This window comes from Babesia bigemina, scaffold Bbigscaff_74255 (genome assembly GCF_000981445.1).
Source record: "Babesia bigemina genome assembly Bbig001, scaffold Bbigscaff_74255".
NCBI classification, from domain to species: domain Eukaryota; phylum Apicomplexa; class Aconoidasida; order Piroplasmida; family Babesiidae; genus Babesia; species Babesia bigemina.
This window is the reverse complement of record NW_012237321.1, coordinates 302-24,509: the sequence shown is the minus strand read 5'-3', so window position 1 is coordinate 24,509 and position 24,208 is coordinate 302. Positions and strand designations below refer to the sequence as shown.

The 24,208-nt window shown below is 45.8% G+C and overlaps 3 protein-coding genes and 1 pseudogene across 4 annotated transcripts; all 4 read right to left on the bottom strand.

The window, feature by feature from the left end:
• Positions 1 to 234: 234 nt before the first annotated feature.
• On the bottom strand, positions 235 to 6,163 carry BBBOND_0005450 (annotated as a pseudogene). Its single transcript is given in 2 exon segments — positions 235 to 1,288; positions 1,296 to 6,163. Coding segments are annotated over 2 exon segments (5,922 nt in total).
• A 1,109-nt stretch (positions 6,164 to 7,272) lies between these two features.
• BBBOND_0005440 (hypothetical protein, conserved) lies at positions 7,273 to 9,712 on the bottom strand (the record flags this gene model as incomplete). The annotated part of the gene is made up of 2 exons (XM_012915371.1): positions 7,273 to 9,633; positions 9,677 to 9,712. The coding sequence occupies 2 exons, from the start codon at positions 9,710 to 9,712 to the stop codon at positions 7,273 to 7,275; spliced, it is 2,397 nt and encodes a 798-aa protein (XP_012770825.1).
• Positions 9,713 to 10,179: 467 nt separating this feature from the next.
• Positions 10,180 to 15,555, bottom strand: BBBOND_0005430 (hypothetical protein, conserved; the record flags this gene model as incomplete). The annotated part of the gene is made up of 1 exon (XM_012915370.1): positions 10,180 to 15,555. The coding sequence occupies one exon, from the start codon at positions 15,553 to 15,555 to the stop codon at positions 10,180 to 10,182; it is 5,376 nt and encodes a 1,791-aa protein (XP_012770824.1).
• Positions 15,556 to 17,533: 1,978 nt separating this feature from the next.
• On the bottom strand, positions 17,534 to 23,131 carry BBBOND_0005420 (hypothetical protein, conserved; the record flags this gene model as incomplete). Its single annotated transcript, XM_012915369.1, has 1 exon — positions 17,534 to 23,131. One exon carries the CDS (start codon positions 23,129 to 23,131, stop codon positions 17,534 to 17,536), a length of 5,598 nt encoding a protein of 1,865 aa, XP_012770823.1.
• Between the last annotated feature and the right edge of the window lie 1,077 nt (positions 23,132 to 24,208).

Genomic DNA, 24,208 nt, shown 5'->3' with positions numbered 1-24,208 from the left:
TAGGTTAGCACTTTGCCTGGTCGCCAGCTTAGCACTTTGCCTGGGTGCTAGGTCAACACTTTGCCTGGTTGCTAGGTTAGCACTTTGCATTGTCTTTGAGTCATCACTTAATTTCAACGCTATCTAGTTCACAGGTTGCCGCTAGAGTAATTCGAGACATTAGACTACGTTTGTCAGTTAGGTGAGTAGGTGAGTTGTTACGTGAGTTGCTGTGAGTTACAGATGTGAATACAATTACGGTTGTAGATACGATATCTTGGCAAGCCTTCCGACTTGCGCTGCCGCCAACAATGACTGCGCCGTTATCCTGTGCGACGACGGTATCCTCAGGTGTGACCTGATGTGGAGCACATCCAGTCTGCCAACCATCACGCACATGAGGTAGAAGAGGGACAGTGACCAGAGTGCGAGGATTAGATAGGTGAACGGTTCTCTGATGGTCCAGATGAAGTTGTCACATTCTTCAAATAATTTGGTGAAGTATTGCGATTTCAGCAGATTACTCAGTTGCGTATGGAAACTATGGCAGAATTTTCTGTTAGTTCCATACAGCGTTTTTGCGTTGCCGAAAGTGAATCCGTACTGGTAGAACGTAGTCATCACTCCACGACAGCTTATCAATGCGTTGCACTTGCAGTTGTACTCGACACCATGCTTACCCGGCTTGCACGAACATTTCGTACAACCGGAGCCTCCACAATCAATTTGCTGGAACGCATCGAGCAACGATTTAAGGTAACTGTAGAATGTCCACGGCAGATATACAGCCCATGACAGGTAGAGATCGGCGTGCTTTTTGGCGAGGTACTTGTACGCATCTGAAGATGTGGAGCAGAGGTAGGGAGCACAGTGAATATCCCTGTCATGAGGTAGATTGCATGATTCTCTTGACAGGCTCCACAAGTCAGCTTCCGTGGATTTGGAATGGCCCGAGCTGTTGTGGCCTGTTTGGTTGCGATATGCATTCTGCAGCGCACCTGTGAGTTTGCTTGTCTCCTTGTATAGCTCGATGGACAGCGCTTTGGTTTTTGTTTCAAAAGCTAAGCTGACATCATCACTGGCGGACTTGCCATGATCTACATACTGCTTAGCGTCACGCAAATTGGAAAGTGTCGGGCAATGTAGATGGCGGCTGGGCAGCAGACCGAACAGCGTGTTAATCGAATGTCGAAGAAATTGGTCAGCACATGCATATGTCTTACCGTCTTCGTGCTCAGAGAAACCTCTGAACCCAAGTGGTGTTATACATGGCGCACCGGGTAGCTTTGGGACACGTTTACACTCGGGACTTACACCCCGCTGAAACCAACTGGTGAGGCAGGCACCCGGGTAGGCAGTCGCGAAGATACGACATCAACGGCGATCTAGGTAGGCAATCGGTTGACTCGTCGGCGGGATGTTCACCGCATTGCCAATTGGAGTGTTTGACTCCTCTGCCGTACTGACAGCCGGACCAGCCGTGGTATGCAGAGCTTAGGCCGCATTGAGTATGCAAAAATTTAAGTGAGGGTAGTAGTCTGCGAAGCACATCCAATAGCATCTGGAGGCAATCTTCGCCCTTGGATGGGTAGTGAAAGTTCAGCGAATTGGTCGAGTAGTCCACGGCGTACATGGAGTACGCGTCACCGGTTCCAGCGATTGTTGTGAGAATATCGTGGGATCTCGAACACAGGCGTTTCACCGCCCTGCGTGTGTCGTCATATGCGATCGACAGTGGGTACGCTGCGAGGGGTTCATCGCTGATATATGTGACGGGGATGCCATCGGCGTCTTCAGGCTGTTTACTTGGATCGACGAATAGTTCACTGACAGTCTCATGTAACATTTCGTCAAAAACGTTATTGCACGGGAGACCAGACACCCAGCAAAGCATCTCGAATATGTTACATGGACGTTTCCTCGCAGAGAAGGTGGCGACGTGGCAGACTTGGTAATATATCTGGAGACAGTCGTGCAGTGTATCCAGTGCGTTTTGCTTGGATTTATCAATGTAATACAAGTGGTGTTCATCACTTCCGAACATACGTTTGCAGATGAATAGTCCTGTCATGCCTTTACTGTCCTGCAGCTCCCAGTGCTTCTTCCCGTCCTCGGTAACCTTGTAGCCTTGAGTGGCGAAATATTTTCCGAGGTCTGTGTTTATGTTTATTTGATCGCTTTTACACCTTGCAACGCAGTACTTCAGTATAGTCTTGAACTCGGAATACAGGATGGAGAGCAGCGACAGGCACACTTTAGCGCACCTTTTGCCATCATCGGTCACTTTCGTAGTTCTTGCGTCGACCAATACCATGCCATCCGAAGCGCCATCGTAAGCGTTTAAATAGGTTTTACTAAGCTCAGCCGCAAACTCACGCAGCCCCTTGCCAACGCCGTCAAGCAGGGGAGTGTTTGGCTCATTAAATGACTCAGGGTGGAGATCATCGACTTTAGTGGAGAGCTGGTCAAGCATTGAGGGCACTTCGTGGTTGTAGCGGTGATTACTAATGTGATCGAGTAGGTTGTTGAGCGCGGTATGCGCAGCGTCGAGTTTGGAGGTGTAGAGCTGTTCGTCGCCGGACGGCTTGGGATTGCTTTTCTCTTTATTTGCTTCGTGAACTCGTTGGATCTCTTCTTTGAGGTAGCCGTGGAGTGGTGAGCAGAACTGTTTGAATTTTTGCGACAATTTTGCGCACGCCTCCTTGTGATTCACATTTGCTGACAGTTCACCTATGAGACCCTTGAGTTTGTCAACATTGTCAGTCGAAGTCTCACCATTCTCTCCGATTTTCCCCTGCAACGTCCGCATGAAACCCTTAAAGCCGTGCTTCCTGTCGGTGTCAATCTCGCCGGGTAGGGGCTTTAGTTCCTTCTGCACCTTGTCGGCAAAGGCCTGCAGCATCTCTTTGACGGACGTCACGTAGTTTTTGTTGGCCTGGGTGATGAGTTTGTTGGTGGCATCTTGGACTTCCTTGTCGACGAAATCACACATGGAGGTTATGGATCGATATTTTTCGTTTTTGGTGAATTTTTGTAGTTCAGTGACCGATTTGATGACAGGTTCCAGTTGATCGCGAAGCACGTTGACGATGTCGTCGTGGATTTTTTGGAGTGTGCCCCTAGTAGCCGCAGATTTGTCACCGTGTTCTTTACGGCCGATGTTTCTCTGAATCGCCTCCAACTGTGTTTTGACTTTTGTGCCAGCTTCTGAGATCGCCGTCTTAAGCTTGTCGAGATTGGATGTGATTTCGGCGGACAAAGTTGTAAATATTTGTGCATTTTGTGTAGCTGTTTTTTCAGCGTCGAAATCCGAATTAGCCTTAGCTTTAATTCCTTCGAGCGCGGCGTCGATTTCGCCTTTGATCGTCACGAAGCCTTTGACGGAGGTGTGATCAGTCATTTCAGCGGCGGTGAGGTTGACCGTTTCGGTGTTTGATAGCATCCTTTCAATATCCTCCAGGTAACCATTGACGGTAGAATTCACCTCATCCTTTTTAACAAGCTTCTCAACGGCTTCAGTGAATTTGTCGAGATTGGTGTCGACGGTGGCGCGCAGGGTGGAGAAGGTGTCTTTGTGTATTTGTGTATCACCGCCGTTCTTTGCTTCTACGACATCTCTCAACGTCTCAGCAACCACCTGATCGTTAATCCCTTTGATGGCATGTGGGAGTTTATTGCTGTTTCTATCACCCGTAATGCTTTCTATTCTACCATCCCTAAGGGCGTCAACTGTTCTTTGATCCACGTGCATACCGTACCGCGTGAAACTACTTTTGACCTGCGTTAAGTCAACCGATGAGCTATCACCCGGCAGCTGCTCTGCTGCTTTCTTAGTCATAGCTTGTATTGCGATGTCAACGGATTCGGCGTAGTTGTTGCTGCCGAGAGAGTGCTGCTTTCCAAGTGCCTTCCCAAGATTCGTATCAAGCACTGTTGCGCTATCAAAAATGTCGTTCAAGTTCTGAATTTTTGACTCTGTGACAAATTGCGAAAGCTGCTCCGCCATATTTGTTGCCGATACGGCAACAGAATACAAAATGTGTTCAACAGCCTGTTCGAGATACTGATTTTTGGGTGCGCCACTGAACTTGTGATGTTTCGCAACTTCATCGGCTGCTGACGACACTGTAAAACCAGCTCGCGTCTGTCCTGTCAGCTGACCGTAAATGTTCTGGCCGAATTGTTTGAATTTTTCAGCGATGTCACCCACCGTTGCTCTATCAAGATGCATTGCTGCAACTTCTGGCAATGCCATAAGAATGACACCGGGAAGTTTTTCTTTGAGCCCATCTTTAACAGCTGTTAACCCACCGCCACCTCTCAATTTCTCAGAGTTAGTGCCAACGAATAAATTCATGCTCTTGTTTATCTGACCATTTTCAGCATCAACAATCTTGTCGATCCATTTCTTTAAAATATCTCGCTCAAACTGTCTCCCAGCTCGCAGCGCATAAACTTCGATGCCCTTTATAATACCTTCGATACCTGTGGTTTTTTTACCTTTAATAAGCCCAACCTGTTCATGAATATGCTGCATAACTTCCACAATTGTTTTCTCTGCATTTACATTTCTTGCGTCGCCACTCTTAACAACCCCGTGCAGATTTCCAATGGCCTGCTGAATTTTCGTAACCTCACCTGTAATCGCCTCCCTCACGCTCCACAGATCCTGCTTCAGCGCTTCATTCATCTCATACACAGCCTTCAATGCATCTTTCACTTTCTTCTCAACCTGCATCTTAGCCGCGTACGCCTTCTGCCTAAGCTGATCTGCCTTCTCTCTTAACTTATCGGCAGCATCTTTTACGCCTCCTTTAGTACCAGGCGTTTTTTCACTTCCCTGCCCATTCAACTTTTTAACCACCTCCGTGCACTTCTCCTTCGCCTTTCCAACCGCCGCGTCGCCTGCATTCTTCCAGGTAGTCAACTCGTTAACTTTGTCCGTTTTTGCCTTATCAACCATATCCGCCACTTGATCTTTTGTACTGCTGAAACTCCAATAAACGTGTTCAGCCTTTTCTTTCAGCGCTTTCGTTTTGTCCTTTAAGGCATCATTATACATGAAGCCGACACCACCATCAATAATTCCTTTCATATCCTTCATTGCCTTTCCCACGTCTATGTCCGCATGGTTAATCCACTTTGCCAACTCGTCAATATACTCTCTCATCTTACTTTCAATCTCTTTGAGCACCTTCAAAATTTCTGCAACCCTCTTCTCCACATTGTTCATTAGTTCAGTAACGTCTTTGTTGATCTTATCATTCACGCACTTCTTAAGCGATGTGCACGTCTGTTTTATCAATTCAATCGTCTCCTCCAAATTTCTTTTCTGCGTGGCCGACAACGTTGTAAGCCTATTGGCTTCATGCGACACGTTGTCCCTGGCGTTGTTGATTTTTGATCTCAAGTCAGAGTTTAAGTCCTTAAATTGTTCTTTGAGTTCAACTTTGGAACGTCTACTGAATTCGTCTCTTGTTATGTTATTGAAACCGTTGTTAAAGTCTTCACCTTTTTGACCGTACTCCTTGGCCAGGGCCTGGGCTGACTCCACGGCCTTGGAAAGTAAAGGGTCATGAGTGAGATTATTTTCATTTATGGCGTTCAACTTTTTTGTTAATTCAGTTTCAACGTGATTTCGCATTTTAGTTACAACGCTTTGCATATCATCGTTCCCCTTTCTAACACTCTCATTATACTCCCGCACCCTCTGCGCCACCTGCGCAATGACACTAAAACCCTTACGCCCGGTGGATAAATTATTTTTAAGCATTTCAACAGTTTCATTTATCTCTCTTTTACCCACACTGTAAGGCTGTTTCTCGCTGACATCCTTAAGCACCTGATACAAAAACGCCATCACCCCGTCACACAGCCTATCAAGGTCAGAGTACACAATGCCAGCGCCATCGTAGCCTTTGGAAGCAGAGTTGAAGCCGAGAAAGGTTTCGAGGCCGTCACATAAATTATCTAAGAGCTTTTTAGGATCATTTGACGCATTTTTAGGATTAGTCAAAAATCCACAAAGCTCCTCCACTTTCCTCAAAGCCTCCAACTTGGACTGCAATTTGGCTGGGTCAGCAGAGGGAGAGGGGGAAGAGAGAGAGGGATTAAGAGGGTTATTAAGGCTATCAATTAGTCTTTTAGTTTCAGTGATTTGACTAGTTATTTCATTCGTAAGCATTTTAATTTCACCGGTGTCACCAGCCTGGTCACCAGACCTGACAGACTCAGAAAGGTTAGTAACATAAGGAGAGTAAAGATGTTTAAGGTCATTTTTAAGGTCTTTATTAGTGTCGAAACAAGCTTTAATAGCATTCTTAACGGCTTTCTTAACACTCTCACTCTCACCAACAAATCCGCCAAGCTGGCCAGCAAGGTGACCAAGGCTAATGAGCTTGGAGTCAATGTCCTTCAAAGCTCTTTTAGTAGCATCGTCAGCAAGAGAATGGTCGGCATCAACAAGTTATTATAATCATTTATAAAGGTCATAGCGTTAATAAGACGAAGTAATTCGAGGGATGTAGAGTGGGTTAGGGAGCGATGTAGAGTGGATAAAGGGGCGATGTAGAGTGGGTAAAGGGGCGATGTGGAGTGGGTTAGGCAACGATGTAGAGTGGGTAAAGGGGCGATGTAGAGTGGGTAAAGGGGCGATGTAGGAGCGGGTAAAGGGGCGATGTAGAGTGGACTAGGGAGCGATGTAGAGTGGATAAGGAGCGATGTAGGGTGGATAATAATCACCACTTGTGACCATGTGATCGCTGCCGTGACCATGTCATCGCTGCCGTGACCATGTGATCGCTGCCGTGACCATCAACTTGGTCATGGCATTGGTCAGCACCTTGTTCATGCCTTTGGACACCACTTTGGTCATGCCTTTGGTCAGTACTTTGGTCATGCCTTTGGTCACCACTTTGGGCATGCCTTTGGTCAGCACCTTGGTCAGCACTTAGGTCAGGTGCTTGGTCAGCATATTGGTCATCACATTGGTCACCACGTTGGTCAGCACATAGGTCACCACGTTGGTCATGGCTTTGGTCACCACGTTGGTCATGGCTTTGGTCACCACGTTGGTCAACACTTTGGTCAGCACGTTGGTCAACACGTTGGTCACCACGTTGGTCACCATTTTGGTCAGCACTTTGATCAGCACATTGGTCACCACATCAGTTAATCTACCAAGCAATCACGTACAACGATGAGTGAGTGATTCAAAACATTAGACAACAATTAGTTGTATAGGTGAGTAGGTGAGATGCTAGGTGAGTGTAGATAGTAGACACGTGAGTACGATTATGGTTGAAGGTACGATATCTTGCTGAGTCTTCCAACTCTTGCAGCAGCAAGTAGTGATTGAGCAGCGATGCGATGAGATGATGGACTATGTAAATGCGATTTGATGTGGAGCAGGTCGAGGCGGATGACCATGATGTGGATGAGGTACAGGAAGGAGAGGAGCCAGAGGGCGACGTTGAGCCAGAAGAATTTACTGCGAATGTTCCACAGAAATTCTGGAATTGTGACATGGGTGAATTCGCCGAGTACTTTTCCTTTAAGTAGAACATTTTGCAATGCGTGACATAGATCTTTGCAGGTGCGCTTTGTGGAATCGCCACTAGTGCCGCTCATGTTTGACAGGCTTTTGAAAACGAAGCCGTACTTACATAAAGTGGGACGTGTAAAGGGGCAGTAAGCGATGGATTTGCAGTCCTTGGTGTGATGAATAGTTGATACGGATTGCGACTTTGTTTCTTCACTCGTGTATTTGACTTGACATGTTTTAGGGCAGACTTTACCATTGCACCTGGATTGCGATGACGTGCAATTTCGGCAGCACTCTTTTAGCAGCTGTTCGAGCAAATAATAGAACGTTTCGGTGATGTAGACGATCCAGGAGAGGTATTTGTCTGCGTGTTTCTCTGAAAATACTGTCCACGTATTCATACCGAAAGGCTGCAGATACCGGCCACAGGTTGTTGTCAACGATGCACTGCCACAACTGAGGAGGCATAGTAGGTCACCATTACCTCCATTACCCGTATGATTCGATGTAAAGAACAGCGTAGATACGTCCAATTCTGGATACTCAATGCCGAAGTTAGCACTGGTAACGGCGCTAAAGAACGCACTTTTCTTATGTTTCGGACCATCTATTAAGCCCTTGGCCGCACCATTCCAATCGACAAGTAGATTATGGTAGAACGCAAACATATCTCCCAGCGTTTGCGGAGGCATTTGCAGCAGACAGTTGAAGTAACCACATAGCTTCGTCAGTGGACTAGTCTGCTGCCCACAGAACATATCGAGTAGTTTCATCATACGTTCGCCTCTGGATGCACGTGAAGCTGTTAGACTAATATCCCCGAAGCCCATTGGCGTCTTACAAGGCAATCCCCTATGGTTGGAAACAGTGCAGTCTAATTTACACCCGGGCTTCTTAATTGAATGAGGAAGGAAACCCGGAAGCCCATCTTCGAGGAAGGATTGGAGGGGTGACTTCAAACCGCAACTAGGGTGCCGATCACACGTTTGGCCACAGCTTTGGTTGGCCTTTTGGTCAGCACTTTGGTTGACCATTTGGTTGATGCATTGCTTCTCATTGCACCTCCAGTCTGAGCCACCGACGTGCCGACCGTACCAGCAGTCTCTCCAACTCACGTTATCTTTCTCACGTGAGCACTGAATAAATAGGAAATAAAACTGCTCATAGAGTCGTTTCAGTATATCCACCAGCATGTCCAAGCAGGCACTTGCGTTGCTAGGATACAATAAACCATCTGGGTTGGTGCTGAAATCGCACGCATATCTGCCTTCGGCGTGTCCATGACCGAGGATGCAGACCAGCACTCTATCCGTAAAGCGGCATACATCTGTGAGCGTGTCTCTCATTTTTTCGGCAGTGATGTCTTCTGGATAAGCCTCCAACGTGTCATCGTCATCGGTTTTAATGACGATCTCACCTTCGACAGGCTCCTCTTCCTCCTGCTTCTCGAACAGCTCACCGAAACCTTGAACTGTAAGTTCGTTATAGACGGTTGTATACGGCAGCCCGTTGACCCAGTGTAACATTTGGTTAATCGTCGTGGGTGTCCGTGGCTTAGCGATGTGCTTGAGATGGCAGACAGTACGGTAATTGGAGAGGTAGACGTAGAGGTACCTTATCCATCTGTCGAAAGTTGTCACACCGCGATCAATTGCTTGAAGTTGCTGCGTCTTAGGGTCATATTCACCACTATTACGCACCGTAATTGTATAGTCACATAATTCTCTAATCTTCTCTCCGGTCATGTCGCTACTGTTCTGCAGCTCACCGTCCTGGGTGGATGCACCTTCGGCGACATCGTAACCTTTCGCCCTGAAAAAAACGCCAAGTCTGTTACCTTCATCTAGATTAATTTGCATTTTTTTGTTGCCACCAGTTGCTGTGAACAATTTTTCAAAATCGTTAACCAGTATCTCCACTATCGTCAGGCAGACCTTGGCGCAGTTGCGGCCCTCAGGGGTTAATTCCTCAATAGTTTTGGGGGAGTTAGGAGGTTGTTTGGTGTCGTCAGTAATGGTTTTAGTAACAATTAGACCCCCGTTGAAATGTTTACCCGAGTACCTGTTCACGTACGCGTGGCCGAGTTGCTGGGCGAAGTTGGAGAGGCCGGACTTGAGGGGGGCGAGGAGGGGGGAGGGGGAGGTGAAGGGTGACAAGCCACAAGTTATTGTTATGGTTTAAAAAGGTCATAGCCGTATTATGGCGAGGTGATTCAAGGGATGTAGAGTGGATTAGGGAGCGATGTAGAGTGGATAAAGGGGCGATGTAGAGTGGGTAAAGGGGCGGTGTAGAGTGGGTTAGGGAGCGATGTAGAGTGGATAATAATCACCACTTAGGTCATGTCATCGCTGCCGTGACCATGTCATCGCTGCCGTATCCATGACATCGCTGCCGTAACCATGTCGTCGCTGCCGTAACCACTAACTTGGCCAGGTGGTAGGTCAGCACCTTGGTCAGCATCTTGGCCAGCACTTTGGTCATGGCATTGGTCAGCCACTAGGTCAGCACCTTGGTCAACACATTGGTCAGCACTTTAGTTAACTATTACACAATCACATACAACGATTAATGAGTGATACAATAGATTAAAGCACAATTCATAAGTTAGGTGAGTAGGTGATGCTAGGTGAGTGTAGGTAGTAGACACGTGAGTACGATTATGGCTGCAGGTAAAACACCCTGTTAAGCTTGTTAACGCGTCCGGCGGCGAGTAGTGATTGAGCAGCTATGCGATGACTCGAGGGACTATGTAAATGTGATTTGATGTGGAGGACATCCAGTCTGCCAACCATTACGCAGATGAGGTAGAAGAGGGAGAGTGACCAGAGTGCGACGTTGAGCCAGATGAAAGGTTGTCTGATGGTCCAAATGAAGTTGTCACACTCGGTGAACAGGTCTTTGAAATATTGTGAAGTTAACATTTTGTTTAACTGACTGCAGAAATCGGAACACTTCTTTTTATATTTATCATCATTCAATTTGACAGCGTCACAGAAACTGAATCCATATCGGTACAGCGTCGGTGACACGCCTTTACAATCCACTATTGATGAACACTGGCAACGTGGGTTCCCGCTTTTTTCGTCAGTAAGACCATGCGATCCTTTCTTGCACGTATCGCCTCTCAAGCAGCCGCGGCAACCCCAATCGGCACAGAATATGTTGCAGAAGTCGTTGTACAAATTGTTCAGCAATCGCCAGAAATCCCATGAGAGGTATATGGCCCACGATAGGTACAGGTCACAGTGTTTGATGGCCATGTATTCATATGAATTTGCGCATAGCGATTGAAGATAGGGAGCGCAGGTCACGTCCGCAATATCATAACGACATATATCTGAGCTAGTGAAATTGACAAGGTGCGGATGCTTGCAATCTTCATGGAAAACGGACTGCGAGCCGTACGCTTTTGTTAACGATTTGGTTAACTCATAGGGTTCTGAATATAGATCAATAGATAAGCCGCGAACGGATGCTTCAAACGCTGATTGGAAACTGACATTAGGTACGTTTTTGTTCTGTAACTTAGAAATATTCGACCATCCCTTAACCAATGATAACGCAAAACCGAAGTGTTCTGGCAACGTTTTTGGCGGTTTGGTAACAAGGCAGAATAGCGATGCGAGATGTTTATTCTCGATGATTTTGCTCAGGATAGCACACAGGTCTTTGCCTGTCTTCGTGCTTCCTGAAAAGCCTCGGAAACCAAGTGGCGTTATGCAGGGCTGGCCTTTTCTCGAAGTAGACGGGCAGCTGGCGCAATCGTATTTACAGCCGATGGAACTCAATTGGTGTGGTAAGTGACCAGGTAAGCAATCGTTAAGGTACGACATTAAGGGGGACGTTGGTTGGCACTTTGGTTGGTCATTTGGTCGGCACGCTACTTCGTCGGTAATATGCTCTTTGCATGGCCATTTGGTTGTCCTTATGTTTTTGCCGTACTCGCATTCTTGCCAGCCACCGTGCTGAACGCTGAGCGTACATCGGCTGTACATGAATTGCAGCGGTGGCAATAGCCTACTGAGGACGTCCATGAACATGCCTAGGCAATCCTCACCGGAAGTCGGATAATGAAAGCCGAGTGAGTTGTTAGAGAAGTCAGAAGCGTACATGGTATGCGCGTTTCCGGTGCCGAGGATGTAAACTAAAAGGTCATATGCCGTGGAGCAAAGATGTTCTATTGCCGCGCGTGTGCCGTCATACTCCATCGCCTGTGGATATGCCTTCACGGGTTCAACGCCGACCGCTGCCGACAATTCACCGTCGGTGACCTGACTCTTTGGATCTATGAACAAGTCACTTAGACTGTCATTTAAAAGCTCTTCATAAACAGCGGTGCACTGCAGACCAGACAGCCAGCACAGCATTTCGAAGATGCTACACGGGCGTCTCTTGGCGGCAAAAGTGGCGACGTGGCCAACCTTGTAGTACGTTTGTAGGCAGTCGTGAAGTTTTTGAAGAGAGCCATTTCTCTTAATGTCTTTAAAAATATGTCTGTCATCATCTCGGAAAAGACGTTTGTAGATGAAGAACACTGTCATCCTCTTGTGGTCTTGCAATTCACCATTCTGCTCGCCAGAGTCCGAAACATCGTAGCCTTGGTCGAAGAAGAATTCGCCAACAATGGTCGATTTATTTATTTGTTCACTTCTGGTAGATGACTGACAATACTTCACCAATCTGTTTAATTCCGTATGCAAGATGGATAGCACGTGCAGGCAGACCTTAGCGCCATTTCGGCCATTGGGCGTCAACTCAATTTCTCCAGTTTCTTTATGTGTCCATCTTTTAATTGTAGCACCTCCGTCATACCTACTCACGTACGCCTTCCCTAGTTCAGCCGCAAACTCACCCAGCCCCTTCCCAACGCCGTCAAGTAAGGGAGTGCTCGGTTCATTGAATGTCTTGGGGTGGAGACCATCGACTTTAGTGAAGAGACTGTCAAGCAAGGCGGGCACTTCGTGGTTGTAGCGGTGATTACTAATGTGATCGAGTAGAGTGTTTAGTGCGGAATGCGCAGCGTCGAGTTTGGAGGTGTAGAGCTGTTCGTCGCCAGATGGCTTGGGATTGGTTTTCTCGTTATTTGCATCGTGAACTCGTTGTATCTCTGCTTTGAGGTAGACGTGGAGTGGTGAGCAGAACTCCTTGAATTTCTGCGACAGATTTTTGAACGCATCCTTATGATTCACATTTCTCGACAGCTGACCTACGAGACCCTTGAGTCTGTCAACATTGTCAGTCGAAGTCTCACCATTCTCTCCGATTTTCCCCTGCAACGTCCTCATGAACCCCTTAAAGCCGTGTTTCCTGTCGGTGTCGATCTCGCCGGGGAGGGGCTTTAGTTCCTCGGCGACCTTCCCCGAAAATTGTTCAAGGGAAGACTTCATTGACGATATGCACAGCTTTCTCGCTTGAGTAATGAGTTTGTCCATTGCTTCTTGAGATTCCTTGTCGACATGTCGTGTGACTGATTTAGTGCAATTCTGTTTTAGTTTGTCAGCTTCTAGTTTCACAAATTCGGTGGCCGATTGAATGACACGTGCAACATTATCACGAAGAACATCCGACAAATTGTCGTAAATTTTTTGAAGTGAGCCCTTTGTAACCTCAACTGTAGAGCCGTGTTCTTTACGGCCGATATTCGTTTGGAGTTTCTTAAACTCGGCGTTAACAGATTTACCGGCTTTTGAGAATGCCTCAATTAGCCGGTTTAGGTTGTCGGTGATGTCGCTGAGATGGCCACTAGATATCTCTTTTAGATTTCGTTTGGCACCTAACTTTTCTTCAAATAATTGTAGACCATACGTATTAATTTCTCTTATCTTCTCTGGAAGGGTGCCTGTATATTGTTCTGGGTTGCCTGGGATGAGACTATCTTGCTTAACTTGTTTTCCGTAGTTTGTGAATTTACCGTCAGCAAGTGCAGATACTTTGCGATCCGATAATCCTCCGTTCGGAAGATCATCCCCGCCGATCTCTTGGTCGAGCACACTTTTGGTACCGGCTCCACCGTTTGTTTTGATATCGCCTTCTTTAAGGTTGTTCTCGTAGGTAGTGTTGAAAGCGGACATGAATGTTTTGCCAAATTCGTAGTTGTCTTGATTATTTGGACCGGGAGCTTTATGCACAAACGCTTTCGTAGTGACCGTCTGTTGCAACGTTTCAACCGCCTGTTTAATGTGGACATTAAAATTTTCCACCAACGCATGGAGACCTCTAACGTTCTTCGTCTTGCCGTTACCGTAATCGTATTCTTTGTTAGCCTGCTTGTATCCTATACCAGTCTGAATTTTGCCAGCTGTATCCTTAATGACCTCCGCTGCTTCTCCAATCTCTGTCTCTATTTTTTCGCGAATTTTAATCATGACCTTCTCAACAACATGCTTGGAATGTTTGGATACAGCTTCCCCTATGGCGCCAAGTTCCTTGAGAAACTCTGTAACTTCAGTTTTTCGTAAGTTTAGAGGTTTTCCATTAAGACGTTGTACGGCTTGAAGGATTGATGAAGCATGCGTTTTGAGGTTTAGTGCTCGTATATCTTTGGTTAGGTCAATGCCGTATTTCTGCAACGCTTTCGCATCTAGAGTCGGTACAGAACCTGGGGTGTCTACAAGACTCTTGAGTGATTGAACAGACCCGACCTCCATTTCATATGTCAATGCACTTTGCCATTTTTCACTGATCGTTTGCATAATGCTTTTTAAAGGTGTCATGATAGTTTTTTCTAGATTCGAGAAATAGGTTATAACAGGTTCGAATGGATTAAGCCCGGCTGTACCAATAGCTTTTAGCAGAGACGTGTCGACAGGAGTTCCGTAAGCATTTTGAATGCCTTCATCCACTGTAAGAGACCAAAGATTTTGTAAATCTTTCTGCACTATTCCAATTGCCTGCTCAATGGCTTCTTTTGTAGCCACGAAATTCGTAAAAAATCCCCGTGCACCGCCAACAACCTCATTAAGCGGCTCCGTAATCTGCTGCTCAATCGTCCACAATCCCGCTTTCACATCCTTATCCAACTGCTTCCCCAACGCCTTAACCGCCTCCTTTATCCTACCTTTCACGGTGAACAAATCCATTTTGAGCGCATCGTCCATAGATTTCACAGCTTGCAGTGCTTCGTCAACTTTCTGCTTGACAAAATCTTTCGCCCCGTAAAAAACGGTATTAATGTTCTTTACTACATTATCAATGTTGTCCTTATTAACAGATCCAACACCTTTGTTTTCAATTCCATTAGTCCTATTTATGCCATCTCTCACAATTTCATCCGCAGTGTTAATCCATTTTCCTAACTCATTAACATGCTTCCACAGCTCCTTATCAATGGCCTGAAGCGATTTCAAAATTCCGTCAACTTGCTTCACAATGTTACTAACAAGCGCGCCGACTTTAACACCAATTTCATCATTCACGCACCTGTTAAGCGAACTAAACGTATCTTTGATCGTCGCTGTCACCTGCTCTAGGTGTTTTTGTTCCTTGGCGGAGAGTGCACCAAGCCGTGTAGCTTCATACGAAATGTTTTGTATAGCATTATTAATTTTTTGTTGTACGTCAGGATTCAAGTCCTTAAATTCATCTCTATATTCGTACGTCGTACCCCTTCGGTAACTGAACACTTTCTTTTCACGGAAACCGTTTATGAAATCCGTACCTTTTGTTGCGTAGTCCTTCACTAATTGGTCGGCGACCGTCACAGCTTGCTCCACCTTCTGAACTTGCTCTTGTGTCAATGTCTTGCGTGGATCTGAATCATCATTAAGTAATATGGATCTTAACTTATCTGTTAAAGTCTTGTCAACGTGTCCTTGCATCTCGTTAATTTTACCTTTGACATATTCATTCGATGTTTTCACTCCCTCATTATACTCCCGCACCCTCTCCGCCACCTGCGCAATGAACTTAAAACCATCACGCCCGGTGGATAATTCAGTTTCAAGGTCAGTAACAATCTCTTTTAGTATTGTTTTACCCACACTGTAAGGCTGTTTCTCGCTGACATCCTTGAGCACCTGATACAAAAACGCCATCACCCCGTCACACAGCCTATCAAGGTCAGAGTACACAATGCCGGTGCCATCGTAGCCTTTGGAAGCAGAGTTGAAGCCGAGGAATTTCTCGAGGCCGTCACATAAATTATCTAAGAGCTTTTTAGGATCATTTGATGCATTTTTAAGATTCTCATAAAATCCACAAAGCTTCTCCACTTTCCTCAAAGCGTCCAACTTGGACTGCAATTTGTCTGAGTCAGCAGAGGGAGAGGGGGAAGGAGGAAGATTATTAGGATGTTTATTAAGGTTATCAATACGCTGATTAAGGTCATTAATTTCTTTCTTAACTCGCTGACTAAGCTCACTAATTTTACGGGTGCCAACAGCCTGGCCAGCAGAGTTGACAGACTCAGAAAGGTTAGAAACAAGAGAAGAGTAAAGATGTTTAAGGTCATTATTAAGGTGCGGATAAATGTCGAAACAAGCGATAATAGCATTCTCAACGGCTTTCTTAACACTCTCACTCTCACCAACAAATCCTCCAAGCTGTCCAGCAAGCTGACCAAGGCTAATGAGCTTGGAGTCAATGTCATTCAAGGCTCTTCTAGTAGCATCGTCAGTAAGAGAATGGTCAGTATCAACAAGTTATTATAAAGGTTTATAGAGATCATAGCGGTAATATGGCGAGGTAATTCGAGAGATTTGGAGTTAAGGTGAACATGATGGGACATGGTAGTGGCAAGCGGTGGAAGAGGGGAAGTGAAGAGTCACAAGGCACAAGTTATTGATATGGCTTGAGGAGGTCATAGCGGTATTAAGGCGAAGTCATTCGAGGGATGTGGAGTGGCTTAAGGAGCGATGTAGAGTGGATAAAGGAGCGATGTAGAGTGGATAAAGGAGCGATGTAGAGTGGGTTAAGGGGCGATGTAGAGTGGGTTAGGGAGCGATGTGGAGTGGATAAAGGAGCGATGTGGAGTGGGTTAAGGGGCGATGTAGAGTGGATAAAGGGGCGATGTAGAGTGGGTTAAGGGTGATGTAGAGTGGATAAAGGAGCGATGAAGGGTGGATAAAGGGGCGATGTAGAGTGGGTTAAGGGGCGATGTGGAGTGGGTTAAGGAGCGATGTAGAGTGGATTAAGGAGCGATGTAAGGTGGGTTAGGGAGCGATGTAGGGTGGATTAGGGGCGATGTAAGGTGGGTTAGGGAGCGATGTAGGGTGGATTAGGGGCGATGTAAAGTCGATATATCACTACTCTGGTCACCATGCCATCGCTGCCGTGACCATGCCATCGCTGCCGTGACCATGTCACCGCTGCCGTGACCATTTCATCGCTGCCGTAACTGTCATCGCTGCCGTGACCATTTCATCGCTGCCGTAACCATGTCATCGCTGCCGTGTCCATGTCATCGCTGCCGGAACCATCAACTTGGTCAACACATTGGTCAGCACTTTGGTCAACACTTTGGTCATAGCATTGGTCAGCACTTTGGTCATGGCATTGGTCAGCACCTTGGTCAGCACCTTGGTCAGAGCATTAGTCAGCACATTGGTCATGGCATTGGTCAGCACTCTGGTCATGGCATTGGTCAGCATCTTGGTCAGCACTTTAGTTAACTATTACACAATAACATACAACGATAAATGAGTCATACAACGGATTAAAGCACAATTCAGAAGTTAGGTGAGTAGGTGATGCTAGGTGAGTGTAGATAGTAAACACGTGAGTACGATTAAGGTTGCAGATAAAACACTCTGTTAAGCTTGTTAACGCGTCCAGCAGCAAGTAGTGATTGAGCAGCTATGCGATGACTCGAGGGACTATGCAAATGCGATTTGATGTGGAGCAGGTCTAGGCGTATGACCATGATGTGGAGGAGGTATAGGAAAGAGAGGAGCCAGAGGGCGAGGGTTAGGGTCATGAACGGGAAACGGATCTGGTAAAGGAACTCCGGGATGGTCTCATGTACTAACTTAGCAAGTACATTATTTTTATCTTTTTCGTCGCTGAGCACTCTTTTCAAGGTTTCGCACAAATCTTGGCACGTCCTTTTGGATGCCACATTGTGTGAACCACTGAGGTTGTGTGAGCTTTGAAGAACGAAGCCATACTTCGACAGTGTTGGACGAGTGAATGGACACGTCGCGATAGATTTGCATTGCTTATCGTGATTAGGATGCGTGATGGTAGCGGGCGTTTTAACCTTAGAATCGGATGCTTGCGATTTGTAATACATTTGCACTTGGCATTTTTCGGCGCAAATCTTGCCGTAGCATCTGGTGCCCGGCTTGTTGCAATTATTGCAGCACTCCTCGTAAAGTGCTTCAGCAAATCATAGAACGTTTCAGTTAAGTAAACAATCCACGACAGATACCTGCCGCTGTTTTTGCTTGAGAACGTAGACCATATGTTTATGCCGCAAGACTGTAGGTATCTACCGCAAGTAATCTCTGGTTCGGAATCGTAGTCGCAACTGTAGAGACAATACAGGTCACCCTTAATATGAGTAGACGTACCATTAGTGCCATGAGATTTGTCACTGAACATACACGTAATGTCCAAGCGTTTAGTAGCATCGCCGAAATTGGCTTTTCGAACTGCATTCTCGAATGCCGCCAGCCTATGCTCGCTGTTGGTAGTACGGTCCTTAAGGAAGTTGTAGAAGAACGAGAACATGTCGTCCAACGACTGAGGTGCTTTCTGTAACAAACAGGTGAATTGCGCGCATAATAGAGTAAGCGATGAATTTCGTTTGCCACAGAAACCTTCTAAAATATCAGCAAGGTTCTCACCCTTTTTCGTATGAGATGCTTCAACACCAAGGGCAGCATATCCCATTGGCGTTTTACATGGTAACCCTCTGTGCTTGCCCAGTGAACACTCTTCTCCGCAGCCAATTTTTGTAAGTGAATGTGGCAGGAAGCCTTGTAAGCCGTCTTCCAAAAACGACTGCAAGGGTGACTTGATACCGCACTTAGGGTGCTGGTCACACGTTTGCCTAGCGATTTGATTAGCATTTTGGTTAGCGTTTTGGTTGGCAATTTGGTCAACCTTTTGAGGACATCGTTGGTTAGGACATTGCATGGAATTGCACTCCCATGATGACCCACCAATATGACGACCGTACCAACACTCACGCCAACTGTTAGCCTCCGATGTGCGCTGACACTGAATGAATACGAAATACAGTTGGTCATACACTCTGTATGATACATCGACGAGCATGTCAAAGCATGATGCAGCGTTGCTGGGATAATCTAAATTATCGACGTTTGTGCGGAAGTCAACTGCGTACCGCCCACTCGCGTGACCATGGCCTTGGATTGCGAGCAATATGTCATACGATTGCAGACAAACATCTCGCAATGTTATGGCTGCCATTTCCTGATACGTGATCGTAGTGGTGGCGGAGAGCTTGACATCTTCTCGCTTAATTTCCTTATATGACAAGTGTTCCATTCCTTCAGGCTTAGGAAACGATTCCTTGAAGCACATATAAAGTGGATTGAGGTCCGGCCTGAAGCGCAGACCGGCAAGCCACTGAAGCATCTGATTGATGTTAGACGGCGTTTTGGGGTTATGAGGAATGTAGAGGTGGCAGACTTTCCAGTAATCGTGAAGGTGGTGGATAAGCTTCTGAACTGCGCGACTTTGTTCTTTGTGATCATTATTCTTGAAGAGATATTTATCGTTGCTGCCGTTAACCATGAATCCGTGTATTCCATTTTTCGTTGAATGAGGTTGAATTCTTAATTCACCATCATGACTGGCTTTAGTTTGGGACACCCGGAAACCGCGGCCTCTCAACCAGCCGCCTAGACGATTTTCAACGCGGCTTCCATCTTCCTCCACGTCATACAAACAAACGTCCTTACTATGCCACTGACTACTTTTTGGAATGCAATTTATCCTTAATACGTGGAGATCGTGGAATAGCGTCTCGAGTATACTTAGGAACACTTTTGCGCAGTTCCTGCCTTCGTCAGTTAGGTCATACGTCTCCACTACTCCTGTTAGATTGGATACTTGTTTATAGTCCTTTATAAGTTCACCGCATATTTGACTGTCATACACCGATATGTACGCCTTGTCCAGCTCATCCGCGAATTTCGTGAGCCCCTCTATGACACCATCCAAGACCGGGCTATTCGGTGTGGCGAAGTTTTCTGGCTTAAGGTCGGTGAGTGTATCTATGAGGTTTTGTAGTTTATTAGGCACATTACAATCGTACTTTTTCCTTTCTATAAGGTGGAAGAGGAGAGATTCAAATCCTTTAACAACAGCATTAAACTTGCCAGTGTAAAGAGTTTCAGTGTTCGACGGGTTTGGATTTTTCTTTTCATTTTCTTCATTGTGCACATTCTTTATCTCTTTTTGTATGTAAGTGTCCAGAGGTATCAAAAATTCATAGAAGCTCTGGGCCAACTCGGTGAAGGTCATAGGCTTAGAGCCTGATGAAGCAGACTTATCGGTGAGATTGCTTAGTAGTTTAATATTTTCTTGTTGCTTTGCATCCTTGTGCGTACTACCATCCTCCAACGTCTTCATCAACCCCTTGAACCCGATCCGCAGATCCGCATCAATCTCCCCCGGCAACGGTGACAATTCCTCGGTGACCTTGTCCGCGAACGCGGTGAGGAGGGCTTTTATGGAGGTAACGTATTGTTTCCGCGCAAGAGTGGTGAGGGTGGAGGTGGCGGAGGAGATTTGGGAGGAGACGTAATCTTGGAGAACTTGAATACATTCTGTTTCAAACAATGGAGCGTCTGAGTTAAGAAATGCGGAAGCGAACGTTATACCATCAGTTATTTGTTTGCTTAGCAACTTGCTGATTCGACTTTTTATACCAATTAATTCAGTGTCCTTAGTGCCGCCAATGTTGTTGTCCATAAAATCGTTCAAATAGTGCTTCGTCAGTTCACCAGATTGTCTTATTGAGCCGCACAATTGCTCGAGACGCTGATGAACCAACTGTAACTGTGTCTCAGCCTCTGCATTAAGTCCATCAATTGGTTGTAAAGCTTCGGTTATCCCTCTGGCGATATCTCCGATTTTCTTTGGCAGGGTGCCTTCTTCCGCCTTACCTTTTAAGGTGCCTCCATTCAAGAGGGCGGCCGTAACTCCTCGTTGGTTCACGTGACTATCATAGTCGTAAAAATATTTTGGATCGATGGCCACTTTACCATCACCGGCTTCTGGCAAGCGCTCTTCCAATTTTGCCGCTATATCTTTGTCGATATTATACTGGTCAAGATTTGTTTTTGTTCCCGGAGTGTACGTTGGAGCAGCATCGTTGGCTAACTTAAGGGATCTATCAATGCCGGTGTGAAGGTCGGTAGTCGATCTAAGCGCAGCCTCCATTGTTGTGATATCGAGTTTCGAGTTATTATCACCTATAAATGTTTCTAGCTGTTCTGACACTTGTCGAGCGCTAGCGGCAAGAGATACAAGAGTAGCTGATATCGACAATTCCAGGTCATAGTGACCGGTTGTAGAGGATTTCGGTACCTGCAGGTCACCTTCAATTTCATCTAATAGCTTCTGAACAAACTCTTCCATTTGCCCGAACGTTAGTTTACTTTCAAGTAATTCAGCAAACTGCTTGCATCCTTCTATGACAGCAGTGACGTAATTTTCTAATTCATTCGATGAGTCGCGTTGGATGGATCCGATCACACCTTGGACCTTTTGACTGGCTGGCGTAATTACTTCGCCGTCGAGCGCATTTTTGATGGCCTTCTTAATGGCTGAATACAATGTCTCGTCACCTCCATTTAGGATACGACTTATCTCGGTACCCATCAGCTTGCCCTCCTTAATGTTTCTTGTAACAAATTCCCCAAGTTTCTCTTGAACTACTCCATTATGCCCTAGAATACCGTCCAACCACGAATGCACGATGTTATTGAAATTTTTATAATGACTGGAATAATTTTTTGTCTCTTGTACAATCTGTGTTAATCCACCATCTGCATTTCCTCTAATAGTTTCCACTTTTTTCTTTACTAATGTGGCATATCCTTTGAAATAATCGCTGATTAATTGTCCGATTTGATTCTTGACTGTATTCAAATTCAGTTTCAGTTTTCCGTCCATCAGTTTTAAATCATTAAGCGCTTCTTCTGCATCCCGTACAACTTTTGTTATAGCCTCATTTCCTACCTGGTGCAGCGCTTCTGCTCTACCTCTCAAGTTTTTCGCAGCAGCTTCAACAGCTTTTCTTTTTTCACCTTTATGACCTTTCTCGTCCCACTTGACTTCCTCCAATATTTCTCCTACCCTGTGTGATTCGGCGGATACGGCTGCTTTGGCATTGATTAACCAAATGTCCAACTTCTTTACATAATGTTGCAACGCTTGAAATATATACTCCAATTTTTCCTTTATATTCTCAACTTTGAACTTCAATCTGTCCACTAGCACGCTTACTTCATATTTTATTTTATCTTTCACGCTTTGCTTGAGTGTTTCTAGCGTATCACTAATCTGAGCTACCATAGTAGACAGCAGTTTCCACTGCTCATCTGACCTCTTCTCGAGGACGTCACGCTGATATTTTATACTGGTTTTTGCGTTCGTAATTTTAGATGACAGTTCAGGATTTAGGTCACGTATATTTGTATTATGAGTGTTAAGTTTTCCGTTAAATATCTTAGCATATTTAATGCAGTTTTTTACGTTGGTGAGAATGGTCAACTTGGCATCGTCCACCTTTGCGGGATCACCTGCAACAGAATGATCATTCAAAATTGCACTTACCGTTATTTTGAGCTGCTCCATCTTATCTTTAAGTGTAGTAATGGGATCTTTAACTTTTTTATTAGACTCTTTCACCCTCTCATTATACTCCCGCACCCTCTGCGCCACCCGCTCAATGACACTAAAACCCTGACGCCCGGTGGATAAATTATTTTTAAGCTCAGTAACAATCTCTATTAGTATTGTTTTACCCACACTGTAAGGCTGTTTCTCGCTGACATCCTCAAGCACACCACTCAAAAATCCCATCACCCCGTCACAAAGCCTATCCAAGTCGGAGTAGACAATCCCCTGGCCAGTGTAGCCTTTGGAGTCAGAGTCAAAGCCTAGGAAAGTCTCGAGGCCATCACATAAATTAGTAAGGAGATTTTTAGGCTCATTTTGTTGATTATTAAGATTAGTCAAAAATCCACAAAGCTCCTTCACTTTCCTCAAAGCCTCCAACTTGGACTGCAATTTGGCTAGCTCAGCAGAGGAAGAGGGGGAAGAAGGAGAGTTATAATTAAGGTTATTAGGCTTATTAAGTTGCATATTAATCTCAGTGATTTGACTAGTTACTTGACTTTTTAGCTCACTAATTACAGCGGTGTCACCAGCCTTCCCAGCAGAGTTGACAGACACAGAAAGGTTAGTAACATGAGAAGAGTAATCATTTTTAAGCTCTTCATTACTGTTAATTACAGCGATAATGGCATATATAACGGCTTTCTTAACACTCTCACTCTCACCAACAAATCCGCCAAGCTTACCAGCCAGGGTACCAAGCTGGACAATCTTCTCTTCAACAGACTTCAAGGCAGGAGATGGAGGATGTTTATGGTGCTTAGATTTACAATTTTCAAGCAACTCATTAAGCATAGTGTAATTAGGATATTGACGTTTTTTTTCATGTTCACTTAATTTTTTAGATTCGTCAGGTTTTGAAGCCTTCTTCAATTGGTTCTCGTAGTACTGACAGTAAGTCTCCTTATCAGAGTATTTGAAGGGGCAAGAAAGCTTTTCTTTTTCGGCATTAAGGGACTTAATTGGCGATGTAGAGTGGGTAAAGGGGCGATGTAGAGTGGGTTAAGGGGCGATGTAGAGTGGGTTAGGGAGCGATGTAGAGTGGTTAAAGGGGCGATGTGGAGTGGGTTAAGGGGCGATTAGAGGAGGTTAAGGGGCGATGTAGAGTGGGTTAGGGAGCGATGTAGAGTGGTTAAAGGGGCGATGTGGAGTGGGTTAAGGAGCGATGTAGAGTGGGTAAGGGAGCGATGTAGAGTGGGTAAAGGGGCGATGTAGAGTGGGTAAAGGGGCGATGTAGAGTGGGTAAAGGGGCGATGTAGAGTGGGTAAAGGGGCGATGTAGAGTGGATAAAGGGGCGATGTAGAGTGGATAAAGGGGCGATGTAGAGTGGATAAAGGGGCGATGTAGAGTGGGTTAAGAGGCGATGTGGAGTGGGTTAAGGGGCGATGTAGAGTGGATAAAGGAGCGATGTAGAGTGGGTAAAGGGGCGATGTAGAGTAGGTTAGGGAGCGATGTGGAGTGGATAAAGGAGCGATGAAGGGTGGATAGAGGAGCGATGTGGAGTGGATAAAGGGGCGATGTAGAGTGGATTAAGGAGCGATGTAGAGTGGGTTAAGGGGCGATGTAGAGTGGACAAAGGGGCGATGTAGAGTGGATAGAGGAGCGATGTAGAGTGGGTTAAGGGGCGATGTAGAGTGGGTTAGGGAGCGATGTAGAGTGGATAAGGGAGCGATGTAGAGTGGTTAAAGGGGCGATGTAGAATGGGTTAGGGAGCGATGTAGAGTGGGTAAAGGGGCGATGTAGAGTGGATAAAGGGGCGATGTAGAGTGGGTAACGGGCGATGTAGAGTGGGTAACGGGCGATGTAGAGTGGGTAGAGGAGCGATGTAGAGTGGGTAAAGGGGCGATGTAGAGTGGGTTAAGGAGCGATGTA